This window comes from Mustelus asterias, chromosome 19 (genome assembly GCF_964213995.1).
Source record: "Mustelus asterias chromosome 19, sMusAst1.hap1.1, whole genome shotgun sequence".
In the NCBI taxonomy this organism is placed as follows: Eukaryota; Metazoa; Chordata; class Chondrichthyes; order Carcharhiniformes; family Triakidae; genus Mustelus; species Mustelus asterias.
Window position 1 is genome coordinate 14,702,090 of NC_135819.1, and position 26,849 is coordinate 14,728,938.

The 26,849-nt window shown below is 48.7% G+C and overlaps 1 protein-coding gene across 1 annotated transcript in view; it reads right to left on the minus strand.

The window, feature by feature from the left end:
- farsa (phenylalanyl-tRNA synthetase subunit alpha) overlaps positions 1-26,849 on the minus strand; it is a 47,965-nt gene that overhangs the window by 18,578 nt on the left and 2,538 nt on the right. The window contains exons 3-9 of the mRNA XM_078234792.1: positions 22,409-22,546; positions 22,161-22,259; positions 17,919-18,037; positions 13,018-13,110; positions 10,473-10,601; positions 2,939-3,054; positions 975-1,059 (exon numbers count right to left, since the gene is read on the minus strand). Coding sequence (XP_078090918.1) covers positions 975-1,059; positions 2,939-3,054; positions 10,473-10,601; positions 13,018-13,110; positions 17,919-18,037; positions 22,161-22,259; positions 22,409-22,546 — 779 coding nt within the window. The remainder of the gene's footprint in view (positions 1-974; positions 1,060-2,938; positions 3,055-10,472; positions 10,602-13,017; positions 13,111-17,918; positions 18,038-22,160; positions 22,260-22,408; positions 22,547-26,849) is intronic.

Sequence of the window (26,849 nt, forward strand, 5' to 3'; positions counted from 1 at the left end):
TCGCCAAAGCTCCTTCAACAGCCTGTAACATCGGGAAGGACAAAAGGATATAGGAATGTGTGGCTCTATGGCACAATGATTAGTCAATGATTTGAGCTGCTCTTCAAAGGTTGTGGGTTCGAGTCCCACCAGAGTCGTTTTTTGGGCGGCACGGTGGCACAATGGTCAGCACTGCCGCCTCACACCGCCAGGGACCCGGGTTCAATTTCGGCCTGGGTCACTGTCCGTGCGGGGTCTTCCCGTGTCTGCGTGGGTTTCCTCCGGGTGCTCCGGTTTCCTCCCACAGTCCAAAGATGTTAGGTTGATTGGCCATGCTAAATTGACCTTGTGGCAGGGGGATTAGCAGGGTAAATATGTGGGGTTAGGGGGAAGAGGGGCTGGGTGGGTCTGCAGTCAGTGCAGACTCGATAGGCCGAATGGTCTCCTGCACTCTATGTCACCAACTGTGAGCCAGCTTCATTTGGAAATGCATCACTGTTCCATGATTTTGTCTCAAGTGACAGTGAAGGAACTTCTCCCTGAACAGCGCAGTGGGTCCATCTACACTGCACTGGCTCAACATTTCCTCCAAGTTAAAGCAAAATAACGAAGATACTGCCAATCTGAAAGTCAAACAAACAAAAACAGCAGGTCAGTCTGCTCCTGGGGAGAGAACACAAATGTGTTCAGTTCTGTGCCAGGACTGTGCTTGAAATTCAAACACTTCACCACCAGATGCTGACCGACCGACATCTTTCTCCCTCAGACCTTCTCAAAGTGCCAGTAACGTACTCCAGCGGTGCGCTCATTGTCGTAACTTACCAAGCGTGGCATCTCATTTGCACACCACAAGCCCTCACCAACAGAACTGCGTCACTAACGTGGGTAACGTATCAGTGGTGTTGGACGGCAATAATACAAATTCAGTGTAAAAACTCTTGACGTTATTGCTGTACAATATTACTACACAACGTAAACAGTTAGTGCTGCCTTACCCCTGGGATCCATAGCCACCCTCCGAATGGACTCTCTTGACCCTTTCCAGGTAATCCATTGGAAATTGTGTTGCAATGGCTGGCTCTGTCAAAAAAAGGAAAAGAAAAGCAGGAATACTTAATAAAGTTCTGGGAAAGGGATCTTTTTATCACTTCCTATTGCACAATTTAGTGGCTTCTGTGAAGACGTAGTTACTGTCACTCCACCAGTATGATACTGGAGTTGTGCCAGTATAGAATGGCAAACATGCAGTTGGAACGAACAATTAAAGATGTCCTTTATCCAGCAGACTACGGTGTCTCAAACCGAGATTATGTCCAAAGTGCGATTGTTGTCAGGGGCATAAGCATGCAGCGATCAATCTCTCACACACATACACAATTGTGGAGGTTGTAAATTTAAGAGGACATGGGCAAAAGAGAGATGTGCAACGCCTGCACAGCAGCAAATAGGCACCAGGCAGTCTTTCAAAATGAAGTAAAATTGCAGGCCACAACGCTATGCCCCCGTGGCTGTGAATTAGAGGGGTAAGGATCGGGAGAACCTGCCAGTTAGCCACGTTGCCTACAGTAGTTCACTGTGGTATCTCACTAATACCTTCTCCAAGGCAATTAGAGATGGATAATAAATGCTGACCTAGCCAGCGATGTTCACACCCGATGAAAAAATAACTTTAAACGACAGGCCATATACATATGGTAAGCAAAATGAAAATCAATTGATCAAGGCAACATTTGGTAATCAGAGTACCGTTAAAAAAAACACTTTTCTTGAACCCCCATTCTAATTTTTCTCCTTCCCCCCCCCCTGAACCCCAGGCATGTATCAAATCGTAGAATCCCTGCAGTGCAGGGGGAGGCCATTAGGCCCATCGAGCCTGCACCAACAACAATCCCACCCAGGCCCTATCCCCGTATTTACTCTGCCAATCTCCCTGAGACTAAGGGGCAATTAACCATGGCCAATCCACCTAACCCGCACATTTTTGGAGTGTGGGAGGAAACCGGAGCACCCGGTGGAAACTCACGCAGACACGGGGAGGACGTCCACAGTCACCCCAGACTGGAATCGAATCCGGGTCCCTGGCGCTGTGAGGCAGCAGTGGTAACCACCGTGCCGCCCCGGTGCTCATTAATGCTGACCACCAACACGTGAGCAGAGTCGAAGATTAACAGGCTATTTGGCCAGGCTGAACAACAACAGCCAAGTCCAAATCCATCCCCACCCCAACCTTCAAATAGATAGCAGTCAGGTAGGGAAACGTTGGCTGATCTTTCCCCTCCCTGGCACACTGGCACCAAGCAGTGCCTCCTGGGGCCGACCAATGAATTGACCCAAAAAATAAAAGCAATCTCACTGGAACGACAGAGGTTGAGGGACAGCCTGATAGAAGTCCACAAGATTATGAGGGGCATGGACAGAGTGGATAGTCAGAAGCTTTTTCCCAGGGTGGAAGAGTCAATTACTAGGGGGCATAGGTTTGAGGTGCAAGGGGAAGGTTTAAAGGAGATGTATGAGGCAAGTTTTTTTTTTTTAAACAGAGAGGGTGGTGGGTGCCTGCAACTCGCTGCCAGGGGAGGTAGTGGAAGCGGATATGATAGAGAGTTTTAAGGGGCGTCTGGACAAATACATGAATAGGATGGGAATGGAGGGATACGGTCCCCGGAAGGGTAGGGGGTTTTAGTTCAGTCAGGCAGCATGATCGGTGCAGGCTTGGAGGGCCGAAGGACCTGTTCCTGTGGCGTAATTTTCTTTGTTCAACCAGTTTGTCTCCATTCGGAAGAGTCATGGTCAACTCGAAATGTTTTCAGATTTCTCTCTCTGCAGATGTTGCCTGATCTGCTGACTAGTTGTCGCACTGTGCATTTTTATTCCCTTCTGTCTTGGTGTTGACCCACAGCCATTGGTTTTAAGAAGATGGCGGGTTGAATTCTCTGTACTCAAAAGGCGAAAGATTCCATACCGGATAGGAAGAAAGTGTCATGTTGGTCTCGTGCTGGGTGTTGCTGCGGTTGAAAGAGGGAGTCAAAGTTCCAGAACGAGCTCTCGATGAAGTTATTGGTTGGCATTTCTGTGAAGCTGAAGATTGGAAAAAGTTTATTACACCTTCCCTCAAAAGGATGGTAGGAATTATTCTTCCACAATGTTATGCTGACGAAAGTGACACCAATTGCATCATATGAGGAGAGTGTAACCACACTCTGCTACAGCATTCACCAAACTAAAACTGCAATCGAAGACTCACTAACACAAGATACTAAAGGTTATTTTGCTCCTCAAACGACTGAGCTAAGGGAAATGACAGGTGTTGCATTGAATTGGCAGCAAATGAATCCAAAATAAGTTTTAAAAGCACACACACAGAGTGCAGACTCCACACACACACAGACAGTGCAGACTCCACACACACACAGACAGTGCAGACTCCCCACACACACACAGAGTGCAGACTCCACACACACACAGACAGTGCAGACTCCACACACACACACACACAGTGCAGACTCCACACACACACACAGACAGTGCAGACTCCACACACACACACACAGACAGTGCAGACTCCACACACACACACACAGACAGTGCAGACTCCACACACACACACACACACACAGACAGTGCAGACTCCACACACACACACACACACACACACACAGACAGTGCAGACTCCACACACACACACACACACAGACAGTGCAGACTCCACACACACACAGACAGTGCAGACTCCACACACACACAGACAGTGCAGACTCCACACACACACACACAGACAGTGCAGACTCCACACACACACACACACAGACAGTGCAGACTCCCCACACACACACACAGACAGTGCAGACTCCCCACACACACACACAGACAGTGCAGACTCCACACACACACACACACAGACAGTGCAGACTCCCCACACACACACACAGACAGTGCAGACTCCACACACACAGACAGTGCAGACTCCACACACACACAGACAGTGCAGACTCCACACACACACACACAGACAGTGCAGACTCCCCACACACACACACAGACAGTGCAGACTCCCCACACACACACACAGACAGTGCAGACTCCACACACACACACACAGTGCAGACTCCACACACACACACACAGACAGTGCAGACTCCACACACACACACACAGACAGTGCAGACTCCACACACACACACACAGACAGTGCAGACTCCACACACACACACACACAGACAGTGCAGACTCCACACACACACACACAGACAGTGCAGACTCCACACACACACACACAGACAGTGCAGACTCCCCACACACACACACAGACAGTGCAGACTCCCCACACACACACACAGACAGTGCAGACTCCCCACACACACACACAGACAGTGCAGACTCCACACACACACACACAGACAGTGCAGACTCCCCACACACACACACAGACAGTGCAGACTCCACACACACACACAGACAGTGCAGACTCCACACACACACACACAGACAGTGCAGACTCCCCACACACACACACAGACAGTGCAGACTCCACACACACACACACAGACAGTGCAGACTCCACACACACACAGACAGTGCAGACTCCACACACACACACAGACAGTGCAGACTCCACACACACACACACAGACAGTGCAGACTCCACACACACACACACACAGACAGTGCAGACTCCACACACACAGACAGTGCAGACTCCACACACACAGACAGTGCAGACTCCACACACACACAGACAGTGCAGACTCCACACACACACACACACAGACAGTGCAGACTCCACACACACACACAGACAGTGCAGACTCCACACACACACACAGACAGTGCAGACTCCACACACACACACACAGACAGTGCAGACTCCACACACACACACACAGACAGTGCAGACTCCACACACACACACAGACAGTGCAGACTCCACACACACACACACACAGACAGTGCAGACTCCACACACACACACACAGACAGTGCAGACTCCACACACACACACACACACACAGACAGTGCAGACTCCACACACACACACACAGACAGTGCAGACTCCCCACACACACACACAGACAGTGCAGACTCCACACACACACACACAGACAGTGCAGACTCCACACACACACACACACAGACAGTGCAGACTCCACACACACAGACAGTGCAGACTCCACACACACACACACAGACAGTGCAGACTCCACACACACACACACACAGACAGTGCAGACTCCACACACACACACACACAGACAGTGCAGACTCCCCACACACACACACAGACAGTGCAGACTCCACACACACACACACAGACAGTGCAGACTCCACACACACAGTGCAGACTCCCCACACACACACACAGACAGTGCAGACTCCACACACACAGTGCAGACTCCCCACACACACACACAGACAGTGCAGACTCCACACACACACACACAGACAGTGCAGACTCCACACACACACACACACAGACAGTGCAGACTCCCCACACACACACACAGACAGTGCAGACTCCACACACACACACACAGACAGTGCAGACTCCACACACACACACACAGACAGTGCAGACTCCACACACACACACACAGACAGTGCAGACTCCCCACACACACACACAGACAGTGCAGACTCCCCACACACACACACAGACAGTGCAGACTCCACACACACACACACAGACAGTGCAGACTCCACACACACACACACACAGACAGTGCAGACTCCACACACACACACAGACAGTGCAGACTCCACACACACACACAGACAGTGCAGACTCCACACACACACACACAGACAGTGCAGACTCCACACACACACACACAGACAGTGCAGACTCCCCACACACACACACAGACAGTGCAGACTCCCCACACACACACACAGACAGTGCAGACTCCACACACACACACACAGACAGTGCAGACTCCACACACACACAGACAGTGCAGACTCCACACACACACACAGACAGTGCAGACTCCACACACACACACACAGACAGTGCAGACTCCACACACACACACACAGACAGTGCAGACTCCACACACACACAGACAGTGCAGACTCCCCACACACACACACAGACAGACAGTGCAGACTCCACGCACACACAGACAGTGCAGACTCCACACACACACAGACAGTGCAGACTCCCCACACACACACACAGACAGTGCAGACTCCACACACACACAGACAGTGCAGACTCCCCACACACACACACACACAGACAGTGCAGACTCCACACACACACAGACAGTGCAGACTCCACACACACACACACACAGTGCAGACTCCACACACACACAGACAGTGACCCAAGCCGGGAGTCGAACCCAGCCCCTGGCGCTGTGAGGCAGCAGCGCTAACCACAGAGAGAAACAGAAGATTCATTTTATTTCCAAGTGTCCACTTCTTCAGTTCTGACCATTTGGATCTTTGGAAAGCTTCATAATCTTTCGGTTAGGTATTAATGGGTACTCGATTAACGGGATGCTCTGGCTGCCTGTTGAAGTGATCCAAAATGATCCCAAAGCATTGTTTAAAGAGTAGCAAGGGAGTTGCCCAGAGTGTTTGGGATGTGGATGCTATCACCATGGTCCTGCATTTGGTGGTTTCATCACCAAAGTGGTCCTTGCTATCGTCAGAGCTAAAAGAATATGCGGACACAACGCCTGCGAGTGATGGATCCTTTATTGCCTTCTTATCGATAAGGAGAGAATTGAAAATTCCTAAGGCTTCTTCAGTCTGCTCAATTGTGTACAGTCAGCCTTTTTTTTTTAATAGGGCTGATCTTACAACTTCTAGTAAAGATAATGCTGTCTAGTCATGCACACCGGCAAATTATTTACAATGATACAAAGAGGTAGGCCCGAGACAATAGCTGTTTAATTGTGTCCCATTGGTAATGTCATAACCTTTAGTGGTAGACAATGGAATGTCCGTTCAGACAATGGTCACTTAATCATGTCTTAATTGCAGTTTTGGTGCTGTTATTAAGGACATTCAGCTGTGCCCTGTTGATAGATATAGTAAAACATCCACCTTTTGTCTGCGCTGTCTATTTCACGTATATGCAGAGACAGCCAGTCTACAGTGAGGGGGCTGCAGCTGATGTGCTAATTTTCCTGGCCGACCCCCTGCTGAGCTCAGTTCTCCTCTCCCACACTATAAGCAGGTGACGACTTTCTAAAGCAGAACGTCGTGTCTCTTCCAGTTTCCTGGACAGCTCATTCATTGTTGACTTAAGGCAGCAAGTTAGTGCTCTGGTCGCAAGTGCATGCACAGTTCCACATTGGAGAGGGATGACCTACGTGGCAGTGCATCATTTCAGGGGGATCTGGAAGCTTCGAGAACAGGGACAAGGGAGAGATGTGGAGAAACATATCACAAAGGCAGAAGAGTGAACCAAGAAACAGGGAGATCTCAAACAGTTATCGAGTCAGAGTCGGAGGTTTACAGCATGGAAACAGGCCCTTCGGCCCAACTTGTCCATGCCGCCCTTTTTTTAAAAAAAAAAAGGCCTAAGTTAATCCCAATTGCCCGCATTTGGCCCATATCCCTCTCTACCCATCTTACCCATGTAACTATCTAAATGTTTTTTAAAAGACAAAATTGTACCCGCCTCTACTACCACCTCTGGGCAGCTTGTTCCAGACACTCACCACCCTCTGTGTGAAAACATTGCCCCTCTGGACCCTTTTGTATCTCTCCCCTCTCACCTTAAACCTATGCCCTCTAGTTTTAGACTCCCCTACCTTTGGGAAAAGATATTGACTATCCAGCTGATCTATGCCCCTCATTATTTTATAGACCTCTATAAGATCACCTCTCAGCCTCCTACGCTCCAGAGAAAAAAGTCCCAGTCTATCCAGCCTCTCCTTATAACTCAAACCACCAAGTCCCGGTAGCATCCTAGTAAATCTTTTCTGCACTCTTTCGAGTTTATTAATATCCTTTCTATAATAGGGTGACCAGAACTGACTCCAAGTGTATCTGTAACTGCAACGCTACATTCTGCACCCTGTCCTTTCCTTCTCCCCTATGTACTCGATGAACGGTATGCTTTGTCTGTGTCGCACGCAAGAAACAACACTTTTCACTGTATCCTAATACATGTGGCAATAATAAAGCAAATCAATCAATTCAGATATTGTTAAAAAGTGAGAGAGCTGTGGAAATGTTATCAGAAAGCATCTTACACAATCGGTGGTTAAAAAGGCAAAGGGCCCAGGCTGAAAACGAGTACAAAGAAAGAGAACCATGTTCAACATTGAAGGTGGTGTAGGAACACCTGGTAGTAAATGTACATAAACCTTTGAAGGTTAAACAGAATAAGTTGCAAATCCAGTTTAAAAAAAAAACAAAGCATATAGGACCTTTAGCTTTATGAAGAGACACAGTACAAAAAACAAGGAAGTTATGCTCAACTTTTAAAAATTGCTGCAGCCAATTCTGGGAATTTAGGGAGGATGCCAATGCTTTAGAAATGTTGCAGAGGGGATTTACTGGAATGGTATCAGGGTTTTGGCACTTCAGTTATATGGAGAGATTAAGGAAGCTGGGGTTGTCTTCTTAGATGGGCGGCACGGTGGTACAGTGGTTAGCACTACTGTCTCAGCGCCGGGGACCCGGGTTTAATTCCGGCCTTGGGTCTGTGCACAGTTTGCAAGTTTTCCTCATGTCTGCGTGTGTTTCTTCCCACTGTCTAAAGATGTGCAGGTTAGGTTGATTGGCCATGCTAAGTTGCCCCTTAGTGTCAGGGGGGAAATAACAGGGTAAATACTTGGGGTTACGGAAATAGGGCCTGGGTGGGATAGCAGTCAGTGTAGACTCGATGGACCGAATGGCCTGATTCTAGATCGCGCTGTATTATTTTATGAACACAGCACGAGCACAAACTTCCTTCCTTACTTATAATTCAGGTTAGCGGCTTTGTGGCACAGTGGCTGGCATCCCTGCGTCTGAGCCAGAAGTTCTGGGTTCAGGTCCCATTCCAGATCTTAATGGCCAAGGAAGTCGTGCTCATAATCTGGCCAAAGAGGTTGAGCATCAACTTGTAAATCCTTCTAATGTACGCCAATAGCAAATAGAGTCAGAGGCTTGCAGCATGGAAACAGGCCTTTCGGCCCAACTTGTCCATGCCGCCCTTTTTTTTTAAAAAACCATTAAGCTAGTTCCAATTGCCCGTGTTTGGTCCATATCCCTCTATACCCATCTCACCCATTTAACGGACTAAATGCTTTTTAAAAAGACAATTGTACCAGCCTCTACTACCACTTCTGGCAGTTTGTTCCAGACACTCACCACCCTTTGTGAAAAAATTGCCCCTCTGGACCCTTATGTATCTCTCCCCTTAACCCTATGCCCTCTAGTTTTAGACTCCCCTACCATTGGGAAAATATGTTGACTATCTAGCTGATCTGTGCCCCTCATTATTTTATAGACCTCTAAGATCACCCCTAAGTCGCTCCAGGGAAAAAAGTCCCAGTCTACCCAGCCTCCCCTTATAACTCTAACCATCAAGTCCCGGTAGCATCCTAGTAAATCTTTTCCGTACTCTTTCTAGTTTAATAATATCCTTTCTATAAATAGGGTGACCAGAACTGCACACAGTATTCCAAGTGTGGCCGTACCAATGTCTTGTACAACTTCAACAAGACGTCCCAACTCCCGTATTCAATGTTCTGACCGATGAAACCAAGCATGCTGAATGCCTTCTTCACCACTCTGTCCAACCGTGATTCCACTTTCAAGGAGCTATGAGCCTGTACCCCTTGATCTCTTTGTTCTGTAACTCTCCCCAACCCCCTACCATTAACTGAGTAAGTCCTGCCCTGGTTCGATCTATCAAAATGATGGCAAGAGTGGGAGATTCCTGGTCAGCCACGTGATGGGAAGAAACTGAAGCCTCGACCATCACTATTCATAGATCCAGAAGCAACATGCACTGCCGCCCCACCCCAATGTGGAGCTGTGCGCGCTCGTGATCAAAGCACCAACTTGCCGGCTTAACTTAACAATGAATGAGCTGTGCAGGAAACTGGCAAAAAGATATGACGTTCTGCTTTAGAAAGTCCTCATCTGCTTACACCAAGTTGGTAGCAAGGGGGAAAAAATAGTGACAACTTTTGTTAGATCAAGCCACCAAGTGCAGGGCCATGGTGGTAGGATCCCAAAAATCACGAACCAGTTTCCTTGCGATTTTTAAACAATGCCTTGGAACCATTTTGGATTACTAGGGCAGGCAGATAGAATGTCCCATTAACACCTACCCTAAAGATTATGGAGCATTCCAAGGGCCCAAACTGCCACAGTAACTCTCCCTGAGGGGCCTCACCCTCTCCAAGTGGAGTTGTGGATAGGACCCACCTTCAGGCAGAGAATTCATTATAATTGAATAACTAATACATTTCTAATGGTGTGGTCTAGGAAGGCAATCAATTGAGGTGGTTAGTTGCGGATCAATTTAGAAAATAAGCTTCACCTACCCCATTTCCAGGAATATCTGCCGGAACTGTGTTCGGACTTTCATTAATGGATGCAGGTGGCCACACTCCGGGATGATGCCCATGGCGTCAAAGTTGTACGGCTTGAACTTCTTCTCTCTCCACGAACCACTGCCAACAGATTTCACAGGGATCCATCAGAGACTACTTCAGGAAACAGTAACTCACAGTTCAACTTCATTTATTATGTGGAGATGCTGACATTGGACTGGGGTGGGGGCACAGTAAGAAGTCTCACAGCACCAGGTTAGTGTTCAACAGGTTTATTTGGAATCACGAGCTTTCAGAGTGCTGCTCCTTCATCATCTCACCTGATGAAGAACGGTCATCTAAAGGGACGATCCTTTAGAACAGAGAGGAGGAGGAATTTCTTCAGCCAGAGAGTGGTGAATCTGTGGAACTCTTTGCCGCAGAAGGCTGTGGAGGCCGGGTCACTGAGTGTCTTTAAGACGGAGATAGATAGGTTCTTGATTAATAAGGGGATCAGGGGTTATGGGGAAAAAGGCAGGAGAATGGGGGACGAGAAAAATATCAGCCATGATTGAATGGCGGAGCAGACTCGATGGGCCAAGTGGCCTAATTCTGATCCGATGTCTTATGGCCTTATGAGCAATGCTTCAAAAAGCTCGTGATTCAAAATAAACCTGTTGGACTTTAACTTGGTGTTGAGACTTCCTATTGCGCCAACTTCATTTAGGGCAGGTTATCAGAATGTGTGTTTTGTACCAGGTAAAGGTTAGTAAATATTTCTAGTTCAGGATAGGAACGGAATTTGTTTTTTTTTAAAATTCATTCGTGGGACAAGGGCGTTGCTGGCTGACCAGCATTCATTGCCCATCCCTAGTTGCCCCTTGAGAAGGTGGTGGTGAGCTGCCTTCTTGAATCGCTGCAGTCCATGTTCTGTGGGTTGACCCACATTTCTGTTAGGGAGGGAATTCCAGGATTTTGACCCAGTGACTGCAAAGGGACGGCCGATATATTTCCAAGTCAGGATGGTGAGTGGCTTGGAGGGGAACTTCCAGGTGGTGGTGTTCCCATGTATCTGCTGGCCTTGTCCTTCTAGATGGAAGTGGTCGTGGGTTTGGAAGGTGCTGTCTAAGGATCTTTGGTGAATTGCTGCAGTGCATCCTGTAGATAGTACACACTGCTGCTACTGAGCGTCGGTGATGGAAGGAGTGGATGTTTGTGGATGTGGTGCCAATCAAACAGGGCTGCTTTGTCCTGGATGGTTAAGCTGGAACAGCACGTTGCTTAAAAAAAAAGCAGCCAAAAGGTCACAAATGCAGACTATTGTTTGTAAGTCTCCCAGGTGTTGTGGTACCGAGCCAGAGCTAGACATTGATAGTTTCAACGTCCATCTCGAGATGCTGGGTGATTTCCCTGGATCATCTAAATGGCGTATTATTCAGCACTAAGGAGGGGGGACCAAATAATTTTTTTTTTTAAATCAACCAATTCTGCACCCCAATGACTCTGCTATAAGCGTCACAAGTAGGCTTACATTAACACTGCAATGAAGTTACTGCGAAAATCCCCTAGTTGCCACACTCCGGCACATTAACACTGCAATGAAGTTACTGCGAAAATCCCCTAGTTGCCACACTCCGGCGCCTGTTCGGGCTCACTGAGGGAGAATTTAGCACGGCCAATGCACCCTAACCAGCACATCTTTCAGAATGAGAGGCTGATTGAGAGGAGAAACCGGAGCACCCGGAGGAAACCCACGCAGACACAGGGAGAATGTGCAAACTCTGCACAGACAGTGACCCAAGCCGGGAATCGAACCCGGGTCCCTGGCGCTGAGAGGCCATGATGTGGAGATGCCGGCGTTGGACTGGGGTAAGCACAGTAAGAAGTCTCACAACACCAGGTTCAAGTCCAACAGGTTTATTTGGTATCATGAGCTTTCGGAGTGCTGCGCCTTCATCAGGTGAGTGAAGGAGCAGTGCTCCGAAAGCTAGTGCTACCAAATAAATCTGTTGGACTTTAACCTGGTTTTGTGAGACTTCTTACTGTGCCGTGAGGCAGCAGTGCTAACCACTGTGCCATCGCACCGCCTTAGAAGAGTGTGTTCACTCTCCAGACATGCAAACAGCACCAGGCTTAATTACACAACCTTTTGTGCCTCCAAATAGCTCAAAGACAGTCACCATCCAGTAAAGCGCCACTTGTATCCCACACTGAAGACTCACCCACCCTCCCATTTAATGATTTTTAGCAAGGGTTATTGCTGTGCATTCTTGGGGGAAAGGAAAACTAACAAAAAATGACCACTACTGGACCATCAATTTGAGTTTAAAGTGCAAGTTGTGTGACTCCTTAGTTCAGGGCTCCTGCGCAAATGCCTTGCGATCGTTCCGTAGTACAGGAATTACTGTCCTAACCATCATGGCTAGCACATTCACGGAGCGCGCGCCTGGGGTACAAGCTGAGAATGTTCAGCAGAGCAAGTTTCTGCTTCAGCCACAACCCCTTGGACATGAATTATGTTGAAGTCCTTATGCTTTGACCTGTTGCAACATCTTACTTGGCTATCATCTCCGGGGTGAGCTCTGTATCCTGTTTAACCACTGTGGTGCTGAATGAGCTTCCTTTAGTGATCCAGTAGGTCTTCAGGGTCCTACAGAAAAGTAGAGTGAAATGGTTAGTTCATATCAATATAGGGATCTTCGATTTTCTGTGATTCTCCCTGGCCCACACCCTCTCTCTAGTTGAGTGACTGCAGCATGAGTCAAGAGGCAGGCAGGTGACATTATTTTGGCCTCAACCTGATGCCATTCTCACTACCTCCCATAGCAGCGTAAAGATCAAAATAGTGAACTTGCACATTTCCTGACACAGAGCACTTCACAGCCAGGGAAGAACTTTTGAAGTGGAGTAGTGTTGGAGATGCAGCAACCAGTTTACACACAGCAAACTCGCACAAACGTCAATGTGATACTGACCAGATCATCAGCTTTTTAAGTGATGGCGATTAAAGGATAAATATCAGCTAGACAACCAGAGGAAATCTCCTCTGCTCTCTGAACATTGTGCCATGGGAATCTTGTGCCCCCACCCAAGGGACAGACTCTTATTTAAACTCTCATCCAACACTCCAAATATCAGCCTCAGATTACGAGTTCAAGTCACTGAAGTGGGACTTCACCTTATGGGTTCAAGTCACTTGAAGTGAGAAGCAGGGAGGCAACGGCTTAGTGGTGTTACTATTAATCCAGAAACTCAGCCAATGTTCTGGGGATCCAGTTTGAATCCCACCATGGCAGATTGTGGAATTTGAATTCAATAAAAAAAATCTGGCCATGAACCGATTGTTGGAAAAACCCATCTGGTTCACCAATGTCATTTAGGAAAGGAAATCTGCCCTACTTACCCGGTCTGGCATACATGTGACTCCAGAGCCACAGCAATGTGGTTGACTCTCAACTGCCCTCCAAGGGCAACTAGGGATGGGCAATAAATGCTGGCCCAGCCAGCGACACCCATGTCCCATGAATAAATTTTTTTTTTAAATGGAACGCACAATCTTGGGACTCAGAGGCAAGAATGCCACCAGCAAAGCAGCCCAGGCTGACAGATATTTCATTTTGCCTTCCTAGTCTGAGTTGGCAGATCTCTGGCTACTGTTTGCCATAGAGTCAGAGAGTGCAGAAAGGCCCTTCGGCCCATCAAGTCTGCATCGACAATATCTAGCACTAAAGGCACACTAATCCCATAACCTTAAATGTTATGATATTTCAAGTGCTCATCCAAATATTTTTTTAGAGGTTGTAAGGTTTCCAGCCTCAACTAACATGGCGGAACAAAAGTCTTCACTGTGGACTTATGGAAACAAATTGGTATAGCCTGCGGTTCTACTTATTATGAAGGAGTTGCAGCGACACCCATCTGTCTACTCATGTTTGAGTGGCCTCAAAAGGTAGCAATAAGGAAAATTAATCACAGAAGACTATTGCAACGTGTGACACTCTTCATTCATCACCACAAATAGTGACAGAACGGTCTAGAAAGTTATATAAAACGTTGAGCACACACCCTGAAAACCAACAAGCTCAGACTTGGCAAGTGTGACCTTTTTGGATGAACAAATTAAGATCTAGAGGAAAATCAGCCAAGTACAAACCCATCCAGAAAGAGGGGGGAAATCACACTGGGACAAATAATGGCACAGTAGTTAGCACTGCTGCCTCACAGTGCCAGGGCTTGGGTCACTGTCTGTGCGGAGTCTCCATGTTCTCCCTGCATCCGTGTGGGTTTCCTCCAGGAGCTCCGGTTTCCTCCCACATTCTAAAAGATGCGCAGGTTAGGAGAATTGGCCATGCTAAATCCTCCCTCAGTGTACCCAAACAGGCACCAGAGTGTGGCGACTAGGGGATTTTCACAGTAACTTCAGTGTGAATGTAAGCCTACTTGTGACTAATAAACAAACTTTAAGCATAGAAACATGAAGAATCATAGGTCATAGAATCCTACAGTGCAGAAAGAGGCCATTCGGCCCATCAAGTCTGCACCGACCACAATCCCACCTTGGCCCCATCTCTATAACCCCACACATTTACCCTAGCTAGTCCCCCTGACACTAAGGGGGCAATTTAGCATGGCCAATCCACCTAACCCGCACATCTTTGGACTGTGGGAGAAAACCGGAGCACCCGGAGGAAACCCACGCAGACACGGGGAGAACGTGCAGACTCCACGCAGACAGTAGCCCAAGCCAGGAATCGAACCCTGGTCCCTGGCGTTGTGAGGCAGCAGTGCTAACCACTGTGCCGCCATGGTCAGAGGGGAAATAAGAGACCGGGAAGGATATTAACTAACTGCAAACAGTACAAAATTCTCAGTACTGCACTGATAAGGGGAGTCAGAAAAGGAGTGCAAACCCATATGAGATTCAGACACTTGAAAGAGAAAATAGAGAAAAAAAAATATTTTGAAAGAATACTTCCAACCTGGGAGTACATGAACATTTCCCCTCCAAACTAAAAAAAAGACAACCCCCCCTCAAGTAAAATTAATGATTTTGTTATTAATGAATCCTATAGAAGCTAAACATTCACCCAAATCCAACCAAGAGGCAGCAACATCAGTTCAAGTGTGAGCAGATGTGTGTAAAGTTCCATTCTCCACAGCAGGAGAGGAGGATGAGTGTACACCTTCACAGCACCCCATGCATTTTAGAAATTCAAAAGTTTAATACACCATTTAAGCATGCTAAAATGCAGCTTTTACACTAGGACAGAGTTGCACCGTCGGCACTGCGGGCTCAGATAGTTGCTCGGAGGCAGTGTGGTTAAATATCAGATCGTAGAATCCCTACAGTGCAGGAGACGACCATTTGGCCCATTGAGTCTGCACCAACAACAATCCCACCCAGGCCCTATCCCCATAACCCCATGTATTTGCCCTGCTAGCCCCCCTGACACTAAGGGGCAATTTAGCAATGGCCTATCAACCCAACCTGCACATCTTTTGGACTGTGGGAGGAAGCCAGAGCACCCGGAGGAAATCCCACAGGGAGAACATGCAAACTCCACACACAGTCACCCAAGGCTGGAATTGGACCCAGGTCCTTGGCACTGTGCAGCAGCAGTGCTAACCACTGCGCCACCGTGCCACCCTATTTGTGGGTCCGTGTTACGTCCTCGCAGTTGTGTATAAAAATGTACTGGCTGGATATTTTCCACCTCTACAATAAAACATTTCATGGCATCATAGTAACTTACAGCAAAGAGGGAGGCCATTCAGCCAGTCATGCCTATGCAAGCTCTTTGAAAGAACTACCCAATTCACTCCACTCCCCTTATTTTTTCTATAGCTCTGTAACTTTCTCTTTTCATAGAGATTTAATTCCCTTCTGAAAAAGTCACTACCGAATCAGTTTATGCTGTCCTGTCAGAAAGTGCATTGTAAAGGAAATCCTATCAGTTAGCATTTTATATTAGGACAACCAGTTGGTAGAAGTAGATACAATAGCAATGTTTAAGAGGCATCTTGACAGATACACAAATAGGCAGGAGATAGAGAGATATGGACCACAAAGACAAAAAGGTCTTTAGTTTAGAAAGGTGTCATGTGTCAGCACAGGCTTGGTGGGCCGAAGGGTCTGTTCCTGTGCTGTACTCTTCTTTGTCCTTAGTTACAGATGGGAAATTTGTTAAGAGATTTGCTCCCTGCAAATGCAGTTTTCTAGTTTATTTTTGAGATGCTAGTTCTGAAAAACAACAAACTTCCTATACCAAAAGGACTGCAGCAATTCAAGAAGGCACCTCGCCATCACCTTCAAGGGCAATTAGGGACCGGCAAGAAATCGTTTTTTTTAAAAAAAGTTCATTTATTAGTGTCACAAGTAGGCTTACATCAACACTGCAATGAAGTTACTGTGAAAACCCTCAAGTTGTCACACTCCTGCGCCTGTTCGGGTACACTGAGGGAGAATTTAGCACGGCCAATGCACCCTAACCAGCACGTCTTTCGGACTGTGGGAGGAAACCGGAACACCCGGAGGAAACCCACGCAGACACGGGGAGAATGTGCAGTCTCTGCAGACAGTGACCCGAGCCAAGAATCGAACTCGGGTCCCTGATGTTGTGAGGCAGCAGTGCTAACCACTGTGCTGCCCCTAAAAGGGAAGGTTCTACCGAGATTTGAACTTGGATTGCTGGATCCAAGGTCCTCACCATTACACCACAGAACCCGGAGCACCCGTCAGCAATAATCCCAGGATCAGATAATTTTTTTAAAAAATAGTCCAAGCAGGATCTTCTTAGTCCGTATAAGCTATTCCATTGAGAAATTCCATCTCACCGCACTGTGATTTACCCTCAGAATCTAATCATGCAGTGCCTCTCAATGTCTTGATAAGCTCCAGTATTGGTGTGAAGCTACACAGTACCTACTGCCACCCACAGAAAAGAGCTTGCAATGACAGCTTCTCTCCCGATAAATCGAGCCCTTCAATTCTTCTCATCAGAACCCCTGGCCTTGCAGAGCAGCACATCACTGCATCAAATACCTCCCTTCCCAATACCCCTCGACACAGCCTTCGCACCCTCCCTCCTAACTTATCATCTTGGGCGGGCGAAAGAGGAGCTCTACACGGATGCGTCCATACCAGTGAGCTTCGCAGAGCAGCACGTTACTGCAGCTAAGAGCTCCCTCCCCAATACCCCTCTGTACAACCTCCCTTAATTTATCATCTTGGGGCGGGCGAAGGTGGAGCTCTACACACCCCCATCCACAAGTCTGATGGTCTCTGCTGTCGGGGCTTCTCGCTGCCAGATAATCCGAGGCGCATTTTCTCACACAGCGGTGAAATAGCTTGCCGACACTTTTAAAGTTAAAAGGTAGGCAGGAGACGGGGAAAGGAAGATCTCAAAAACAAAACCAGAGGGACTCGAAACAAAGAGGCAAAGGATTTGGAAGACTTACACCTCACTCAGCAGCTTCCTCTTTTTCAGTTCGTTCTTCTCCTTGTCGTCCAGGCTGCTCTCCTTCCTCTGTTGGACCAGCAGCAGCTTATGTTTGACTGCATCTTCAATACACTCGGCCTATTGGAGGAAGGCAAGTTACACCAAGAGTCTTTACTCGATAACGATAAAAAAGAAATGAGTCTTTTAACCTGGTTCTCTGCATAACAAAAATGTAAAATTCACAAGCTTGGTCGCAATCTTTCCATGCTGGGGTCATGATGGAAGTGCAGTTAATACAGTGTCAAGTAACACCTTTGAAAAGAAACTGGGTGAACAGCAGTTGTGTGAGGGGATTGGTGGGTGGTGGTGCGGTGGCACAGTGGTTAGCACTGCTGCCTCACAGCATCAGGGACCCGGGTTCAATTCCGGCCTCAGGCGACTGTCTGTGTGGAGTTTGCAGGTTTAAAGTTAAAGTTTATTTATTAGTCACAAGTAGGCTTACATTAACACTGCAATGAAGTTACTGTGAAAATCCCTCAGTCGCCACACTCCGGCACCTATTCGGGTTACACTGAGGGAGAATTTAGCACAGCCAATTCACCTAATCTGCACATCTTTGGACTGTGGGAGGAAACCGGAGCACCCGGAGGAAACCCACGCGGACACAAGGAGAATGTGCAAACTCCACACAGTGACCCAAGCCTGGGTTCCTGAGGCTGTGAGACAGCAGTGCTAACCACTGTGCTGCCCCGGTTCTCCCAATGTCTGCATGGGTTTCCTCCCACAGTCCAAAGGTTAGATTGATTAGCCAAGCTTGATTGCCCCTTAGTATTGTGGGATTAGCAGGGTAAACACATGGGGTTATGGGCATAGGGCCTGGGTGAGATTGTTGTTGATGCAGGCTCGATGGGCTGAATGGTCTCCTTCCACACCATAGGGACTGTGATTCTATTATGGAGTCACCTTTGAATTGAACTGATTCAGATAGGATTTAGAATGTAAAATCTGTTTGGGCGAGAGGGGGTTAGAGGCCCTGACTGAGATAATTGTGGTAAGAAGTCTCACAACACCAGGTTAAAGTCCAACAGGTTTATTTGGTAGCAAATACCATAAGCTTTCGGAGCAGAACTCCTTCGTCAGATGGAGTGGATATCTGTTCTCAAACAGGGCACAGACACAGAAATCAAATTACAGAATACTGATTAGAATGCAAATCTCTACAGCCAGCCAGGTCTTAAATGTACAGACAATGTGGATGGAGGGAGCATTCAACACAGGTTAAAGAGATGTGTATTGTCTCCAGACAGAACAGCTTGTGAAATTCTGCAAGTCCAGGAGGCAAGCTGTGGGGGTTACTGATAATGTGACATAAATCCAACATCCCGGTTTAGGCCGTCCTCATGTGTGCGGAACTTGGCTATCAGTTTCTGCTCAGCGACTCTGCGCTGTCGTGTGTCGTGAAGGCCGCCTTGGAGAACGCTTACCTGAAGATCCAAGGCTGAATGCCCGTGACTGCTGAAGTGCTCCCCCACAGGAAGAGAACAGTCTTGCCTGGTGATTGTGATAATTGTGTACAGACTGTAGGGAGAGTGTGTTGGATGGCTGAAGCGTCCTTGTCTTTTAGTTACGAGCTGCAATGCAGGACAAGTAAACGTGCTGGAATGAACCCCCTTCACCTCCCTGCTTTTCCAACTTGTCTACCCTTCAGCCCCACCCAATGACTGGCTGCCAGGCTCATTATTCAACCACTTGCTGGAAAGACAGAAGATGGAGAGTTGCAACCCACAACAATTTGGGAGGGGACTAATTTGCTCGAGACACCCATGTTCCACAAGTAAATTTTAAAAATCATGTGACTATTTGTGTTGCAATCGTCACAGTGGTTACATCATGCAGTACCAGAAACACCGCTGATATTTAATTTTCTCTATGAATGTTAAAGTTTATTTATTAAATCACAAGTAGGCTTACATTAACACTACAATGAAGTTACTGTGAAAATCCCCTAGCTGCCACACTCCGGTGCTTATTCAGCTACTGAGGGAGAATTTAGCCTGGCCAATGCACCTAACCAGCACTGTGGGAGGAAACGCACGCAGACACGGGGAGAACGTGCGGACTCTGCACAGACAGTGACCCAAGTTGGGAATCGAACCCGGGTCCCTGGCGCCGTGAAGCAGCAGTGCTAACCCACCATGTTGCTTGTAATTTGTCTATGAACGTCAAACAGTTTACTCGAGTCATGCTGGATTTGATTTCTAATTTTTAGATGAAGAAATTTGAAGCCTTTTCTTTGGCGAATTGGCAACATGCAGACAGGACCTCGGGGGGCTCAACACTCCATTTTGAAGAATGCACCTCTGTGTTCCTGCACTGGGACTGTCAGTACATTCCACACTGAAGCCCTGTACAAAGTTCCAGCTGACAATGGACTGGCCCAGAGGCGAGCAAGTGACCGACTAGGCGGAGATGAACCACGTGAAATAAGGAACTCACTTAGAAGGCAGTGAGTAAAGCAATAGCTCAAGCTCAGTTCCATGGAAGAATGCAAACTCAAAACACTTTATCCGTGCTCTCTGCGGATTCTGAGCGTTTCTGAACTGCTTCAGGTTTCCAGTACCTGCAACATTTGGCTTTACCCACAATACCTAAACTGTTAGTTCTCAGGATTTAAAAAAACTTCCCCTTTGCTTCAGAGTGATTATCAGGGCATGTCCAATGACATCAGTAGGAGAATGCTATGACCATAAGACATAGGAGCAGAATTAGGCCACTCGGCCCATCGAGTCTGCTCCACCATTCAATCACGGCTAATATTTTTCTCATCCCCATTCTCCTGCCTTGTCCCCATAACCCCTGATCCCCTTATCAAGAACCTATCTATCTCTGTCTTAAAGACACTCAATGACCTGCCTTCCACGGCAAAGAGTTCCACAGATTCACCACTCTCTGGCTGAAGAAATTCCACCTCATCTCTGTTTTAAAGGATCGTCCCTTTAGCTGAGGTTGTGCCCTCTGGTTCTAGCTTTTCCTACTAGTGGAAACATCCTCTCCACGGCTTAACACGGTGTATTCTCTTGCATTAGAGTAGACTTGAAATAAGGGGATAATGACTAGACCATCTCCTTTTCAGCAATGCTGGTTTAAAGTTTATTCATTAGTGTCACAAGTAGGCTTACATTAACACTGCAATGAAGTTACTGCGAAAATCCCCTAATCGCCACACTCCGGTGACTGGGTACACGGAGGGAGAATTTAGCACGGCCAATGCACCCTAACCAGCATGTCTTTCGGACTGTGGGAGGAAACTGGGGCACCCGGAGGAAACCCACAGAGACAATTTACAAGAATAAATATATACACGAGCAAGTTTAATATATAATTTCAATATTCCTGGTTACCTTCCACTTTGCTCTACAATCTCTCTCGAAATCGAGTAGAATGATTTACGAAAAAGAGAAAAGTAATCTATAGGTGTGATTTGAGAACAATGATAAGCCAGTGTATGCAAAGATTCTCTGTACAAAATATTTGAGAAGTGAATTATTTTCAATTACAGTTGATAAAGGACAAGTTAAAAGTCTGCAATTGTTGAAAGTGTGAAAGAGGACAGAACCTGGTGAAAACACCATGTCAGGCAGTCAGCACCTGAGAGGGTGGGACAGCATTTAATTAACAAGACAGAGGAGTCATTGTCAGGTACACACCTCAGAAACATCACCACCTGAAACCACACCATTAACCCGTCTAGTTTGGTTTCTGTTGCTATAGATCCTGCTGAGCATTGCTTACAGTTTTTGATTTCAACTGTCAAAGTCTACAGGGCAGCACGGTAGCACAGTGGTTAGCACTGCTGCCTCACAGCGCCAGGGACCCGGGTTCGATTCCCAGCTTGGGTCACTGTCTGCGTGGAGTTTGCACATCCCCCCAATGTCTGCGTGGGTTTCCTCCGGGTGCTCCGGTTTCCTCCCACATTCTGACAGACGTGCTGGTTAGGGTGCATTGACCCGAACAGGCGCCGGACTGTGGCGACTGGGGGAATTTCACAGTAACTTCGCTGCAGTGTTAACGTAAGCCTTACTTGTGACAATAATAAATAAACTTTATTATTGTCACAAGTAAGGCTTACGTTAACACTGCAGTGAAGTTACTGTGAAATTCCCCCAGTCGGGGGGGGGTAAAATCCCATAGCTCTGCACGCCTTACAAGGGAGTGAAGTTACGCAGACACAAGGGAACCCGAGATTGACCCATCTACCTACTGCTTTATAGATCCGAGGTCCCCCTTCGGCACTCTTGTCTATGCGGATCCACTTGTTGGACATAGCCTTGTTGAATCCCACTTTTCCACTTGGGAGTTTCTGTGCAAAGAAAGAAAGAAGGAAGGTCCGTTTAACGCCTTACAAATAACACCGTTAAACAGTGCTTGCATTTCCCAATGGAAGCAGCATGACAAGATGCCACTCGGGACAGGCCCAGGACTTCTTACAACGGACAGCAGCGTGCTCACCATCAGGTCACTCTGAGTAATTCCATTTGGTGGAATGGCAGCATAGACTCGAGCTTCGTGACTGCCTTTCTCCGCAATCTCTTTCCCTTCCTCTGTCAGCTCCCAGTGTTTACTGGATTGCAGTTCGGCTTCAATCACCTGCAGCAAGAAAACAAAAATCGGCTGAGCAAGGAAATGTGAACAGGTACGACAGCCCTGGTGGTCACAACTGGAGCAGTCATCCAGAGGCCTGGATTTTATGAACGGGAGACACAAGTTCAAATCTCCGCGGCAGTCAGGAAGGCAAACGCAATGTTAGCATTCATGTCGAGAGGGCTAGAATACAGGGATGTACTTCTGAAGGCTCTGGTCAGACCCCATTTGGAGTATTGTGAGCAGTTTTGGGCCCCATATCTAAGGGAGGATGTGCTGGCCTTGGAAAGGGTCCAGAGGAGGTTCACAAGAACGATCCCTGGAATGAAGAGCTTGTCATATGAGGAATGGTTGAGGGCTCTGTACTTGTTGGGTGTTGGGGAGGGGAGGGGAGGGGAGGGGAGGGGAGGGGAGGGGAGGGGAGGGGAGGGGAGGGGAGGGGAGGGGAGGGGAGCTCATTGAAACTCACAGGATACTGCGAGGCCTGGATAGAGTGGACATGGAGAGGATGTTTCCACTAGTAGGAAAAACTAGAACCAGAGGGCACAACCTCAGGCTAAAGGGACAATCCTTTAAAACCGAGATGAGGAGGAATTTCTTCAGCCAGAGAATGGTGAATCTGTGGAACTCTTTGCCGCAGAAGGCTGTGGAGGCCAGGTCATTGAGTGTCTTTAAGACAGAGATAGATAGGTTCTTGATTAATAAGGGGATCAGGGATTATGGGGAAAAGGCAGGAGAATGGGGGATGAGAAAAATATCAGCCATGATTGAATGGTGGAGCAGACTCGATGGGCCGAGTGGCCTAATTCTGCTCCTATGTCTTATGGAAGAGAGAGGCCTCCCATCACTAGCCTAGGTCCCTGTTGTGGAGTATGCATGTATGGAATTTGAGCAAGGACATGGTTGGCTGTGCTGCGATGCCTTCTGCAGTTGAATAACCTGATGCACAAGGAACAACTGGACACATAACAAGCCTGCATTGTAGGAAAAGCTAGATAAACAAAGTTTTTTTTATCCATTCATGGAACATGGGCATCGCTGGCAAGGCCAGCATTTTGTATCCCATTCCTAGTTGCCCGTGAACTGTATGGTTTGCTCGGCCATTTCAGAGGGCAGTTGAGTGTCAACCACATTGCTGTGGCTCTGGAGTCACATGTAGGCCAGACCGGGTAAGGACGGCAGATTTCCTTTCCTAAAGGGAACCAGATGGGTTTTTCCGACAATCGACAATGGTTTCATGGTCATCAGTAGATTCTTAATTCCAGATTTTTTTAATTGAATTCAATTCCACCACCTGCCGTGGCAGGATTCGTGATCATGGCTAATCCAACTGACCCGCAAATCTTTGGACTATGGGGGGAAACTGGAGCACCCGGAGGAAACCCATGCAGACTCCACACAGTCCACCCGAGGTCGGAATCAAACCCAGGTCCCTGGCGCAGTGAGGCAGCAGTGCTAACCACTGTGCTGCCCACCTCAACAAATGCTGGGTAGCATTCACATGTACTGCGATTGGTTTTGCATTAGCTGTACCGTGAGCCCATCCATTTGCCAGCTAGCTCTGGCGCAAATTAAGGGCTCAGAGCAGCCTAACGTGGCGTTCATCAGCAAAATTAGTTGTAGGAAAGTCAGAGCCTGCACAATCCCATCACATACAGGCCACAGTGTGTGCACAAGATGCATTGCACAACTCACCTATTGCTGCTCCTCCCAAAGCCACAACCTCTTACCACCTAGACTGCAGGGGAATGTGAACACCATCACCTCCAAGTTCGCCTAAAGATCACAAACCATCCCAAACAGACACATAAATTAACCCCTCCTCCATACCATTTGGGTCAAAAATCTGTAATTTCCTACACTGGAAAGCGGAGGAAAAGCTTTCACCACACACAATTCAATCCTCAAGACATTTGAGGACAAGAAATAAATATCCGACCCACATGGATATGAATTCGACCGTTCCCCAACTGTACTTCAAATTTAGAATTCAGGCTTTCATCTGTCTGGAGGGGCGTGGCCACTATCCGTCAAGGTGGGTCAGGATGAGGGTGGGTTTTAGACCATTAGATGTAGGGGCAGATGTAGGCCATTTGGCCCATCGAGTCCGCTTCGCCAGTCAATCAGATCATAAAATCCCGATAGTGCAGGAGGCCATTTAATCTAAAATGATAATTCTCAACGCCACTTTCCCACCTTATCCCCCAGAACCTCCGATTCGCTTACTGATTAAAAATCTGTCTCACTTCATCATACTTAACAACCAGCCTCTACAGTAAATAATTCCACAGATTCACGACCTTGGAGAAGAAATTCCTCATCATTGGTCTTAAAATCCAGGTCTTCTCCTGTACCTAGTGGTGTGCACACAGTGCAGGTCGTTAGTCAGTTACCAGGGGCTTATAGCTTGAGGGACACCACTTCACATGAAGCGTGGCTGACCAGGGATCTCTTCCACTCCTACCACCAGCCATTGTACGATTGGAAGGATTTTGCAGGTTGATGCTCAGCCTGTTTGGTGCACGTCATGAACACACCTTCTTTGGCCATCAAGTCCTGAGGTGGGACTCGAACCAAGAGCTTCAGGCTCAGAGGCAGGGGCATTAACCCCACTGCACCACAAGATCTCTTTTCTTTAAATGGACGACCCCTTATTCTGAGATAATGTCCTCTGGTCCTCGACTCTCCCGTAAAAGGGAAACAATTTCACAGCATCTGTCAAGCCCCCTGAGAATCCCCATTGTTGGGGGTCCACGTCCCTGCTCCATACTCCTCATCCACCCCCCCCTTCCAGCCTCCCCCCCAAACCCCTCGACTCCTTTGCACCCCCCTCCTCATATCCTCACCCCAGGGATCCTTAACCTCCCTGACTCCCCCAGACCCCAGACCCCCAGATCCTTCTCCACATATCCCCGCCCCCCCCTGCAGCCCCCGTCCCCCCACAACCACCTCCCCAGTAACCTTCCTCCCTACATCCCCTCCCGACAACCCCCCTGTATCCCCTCTCTCTCCCCCGTACTCTCCCTCCCTATACCCCGCTCCCCTGTATCCGCCCCTCTCCCCTAATACCAGCCCCCGTATCCTCCCCCCACCCCTAACACTCCCCACGTATCCCCCCCCTCCCCTAACACCCCCCATATCCTCCCCCTCCCCTAACAACCCCCCCTCCCCAAACAACACCCCCGTATCCTGCCCCCTCCCCTCCATATCCTCCCCCTCCCCTAACACCCACCCCGTATGCTCTCCCCTCCACTAACACGCCCCCTCCGTATCCTGCCCCCAACCCCAAACTCTCCCCTCCCGCATCCTGCCCCCTCCCCTAACTCCCCCCTCCGTACCCTCCCCCATATCCCTCCCCAACCACCCCTCTGTATCCTCCCCCCCTCCCCAAGCCCTCCTCCATTTCCTCCCCCCTCCCTTAGCCCCCCTCCATATCCTCCCCCCACCCCTAGCCCCCTTCCATATCCTCCCCCAGCCCCCTCCATACCCTCCCCTACCCCCCTGTATCCTCTCCCCTCCCCGAGCCCAGCTCCCGTATCTTCCCCTACCCCCCTCTCCACATCCCCCCTCATCCTCCCCTACCCCCTCTCCACATCCCCCCCTCATCCTCCCCTACCCCCTCTCCGCATCCTCCCCTCATCCTCCCCTACCCCCTCTCCACCTCCCTCCCCTCTCCACATCCTCCCCTCATCCTCCCCTACCCCTCTCCACATCCTCCCCTCATCCTCCCCTACCCCCTCTCCACATCCTCCCCTCATCCTCCCCTACCCCCTCTCCACATCCTCCCCTCATCCTCCCCCAGCCCCCCTCCGTATCTTCCCCTCTCCCCCAGCCACCCCATGTATCCTCCCCCCTCCCCACTTCCCTAACCCCCCCCAACCCAAACCCCCCCACCCCCCCCCCACAACCGCCCCCCTCCCCTAACCCCCCCCTCATTCCTCCCCTACCCCCTCTCCACATCCCCCCCCTCACCCCCCTACCCCTCTCCCTCCACCATCCCCCCCTCATCCTCCCCTACCCCCTCTCCACATCCTCCCCTACCCCCTCTCCACATCCTCCCCTCATCCTCCCCTACCCCCTCTCCACATCCTCCCCTACCCCCTCTCCACATCCTCTCCACATCCTCCCCTACCCCCTCTCCACATCCTCTCCACATCCTCCCCTACCCCCTCTCCACATCCTCCCCCTACCCCCTCTCCACATCCTCTCCACATCCTCCCCTACCCCCTCTCCACATCCTCCCCTACCCCCTCTCCACATCCTCCCCTACACCCTTCTCCACATCCCTCCCCTACCCCCTCTCCCACAT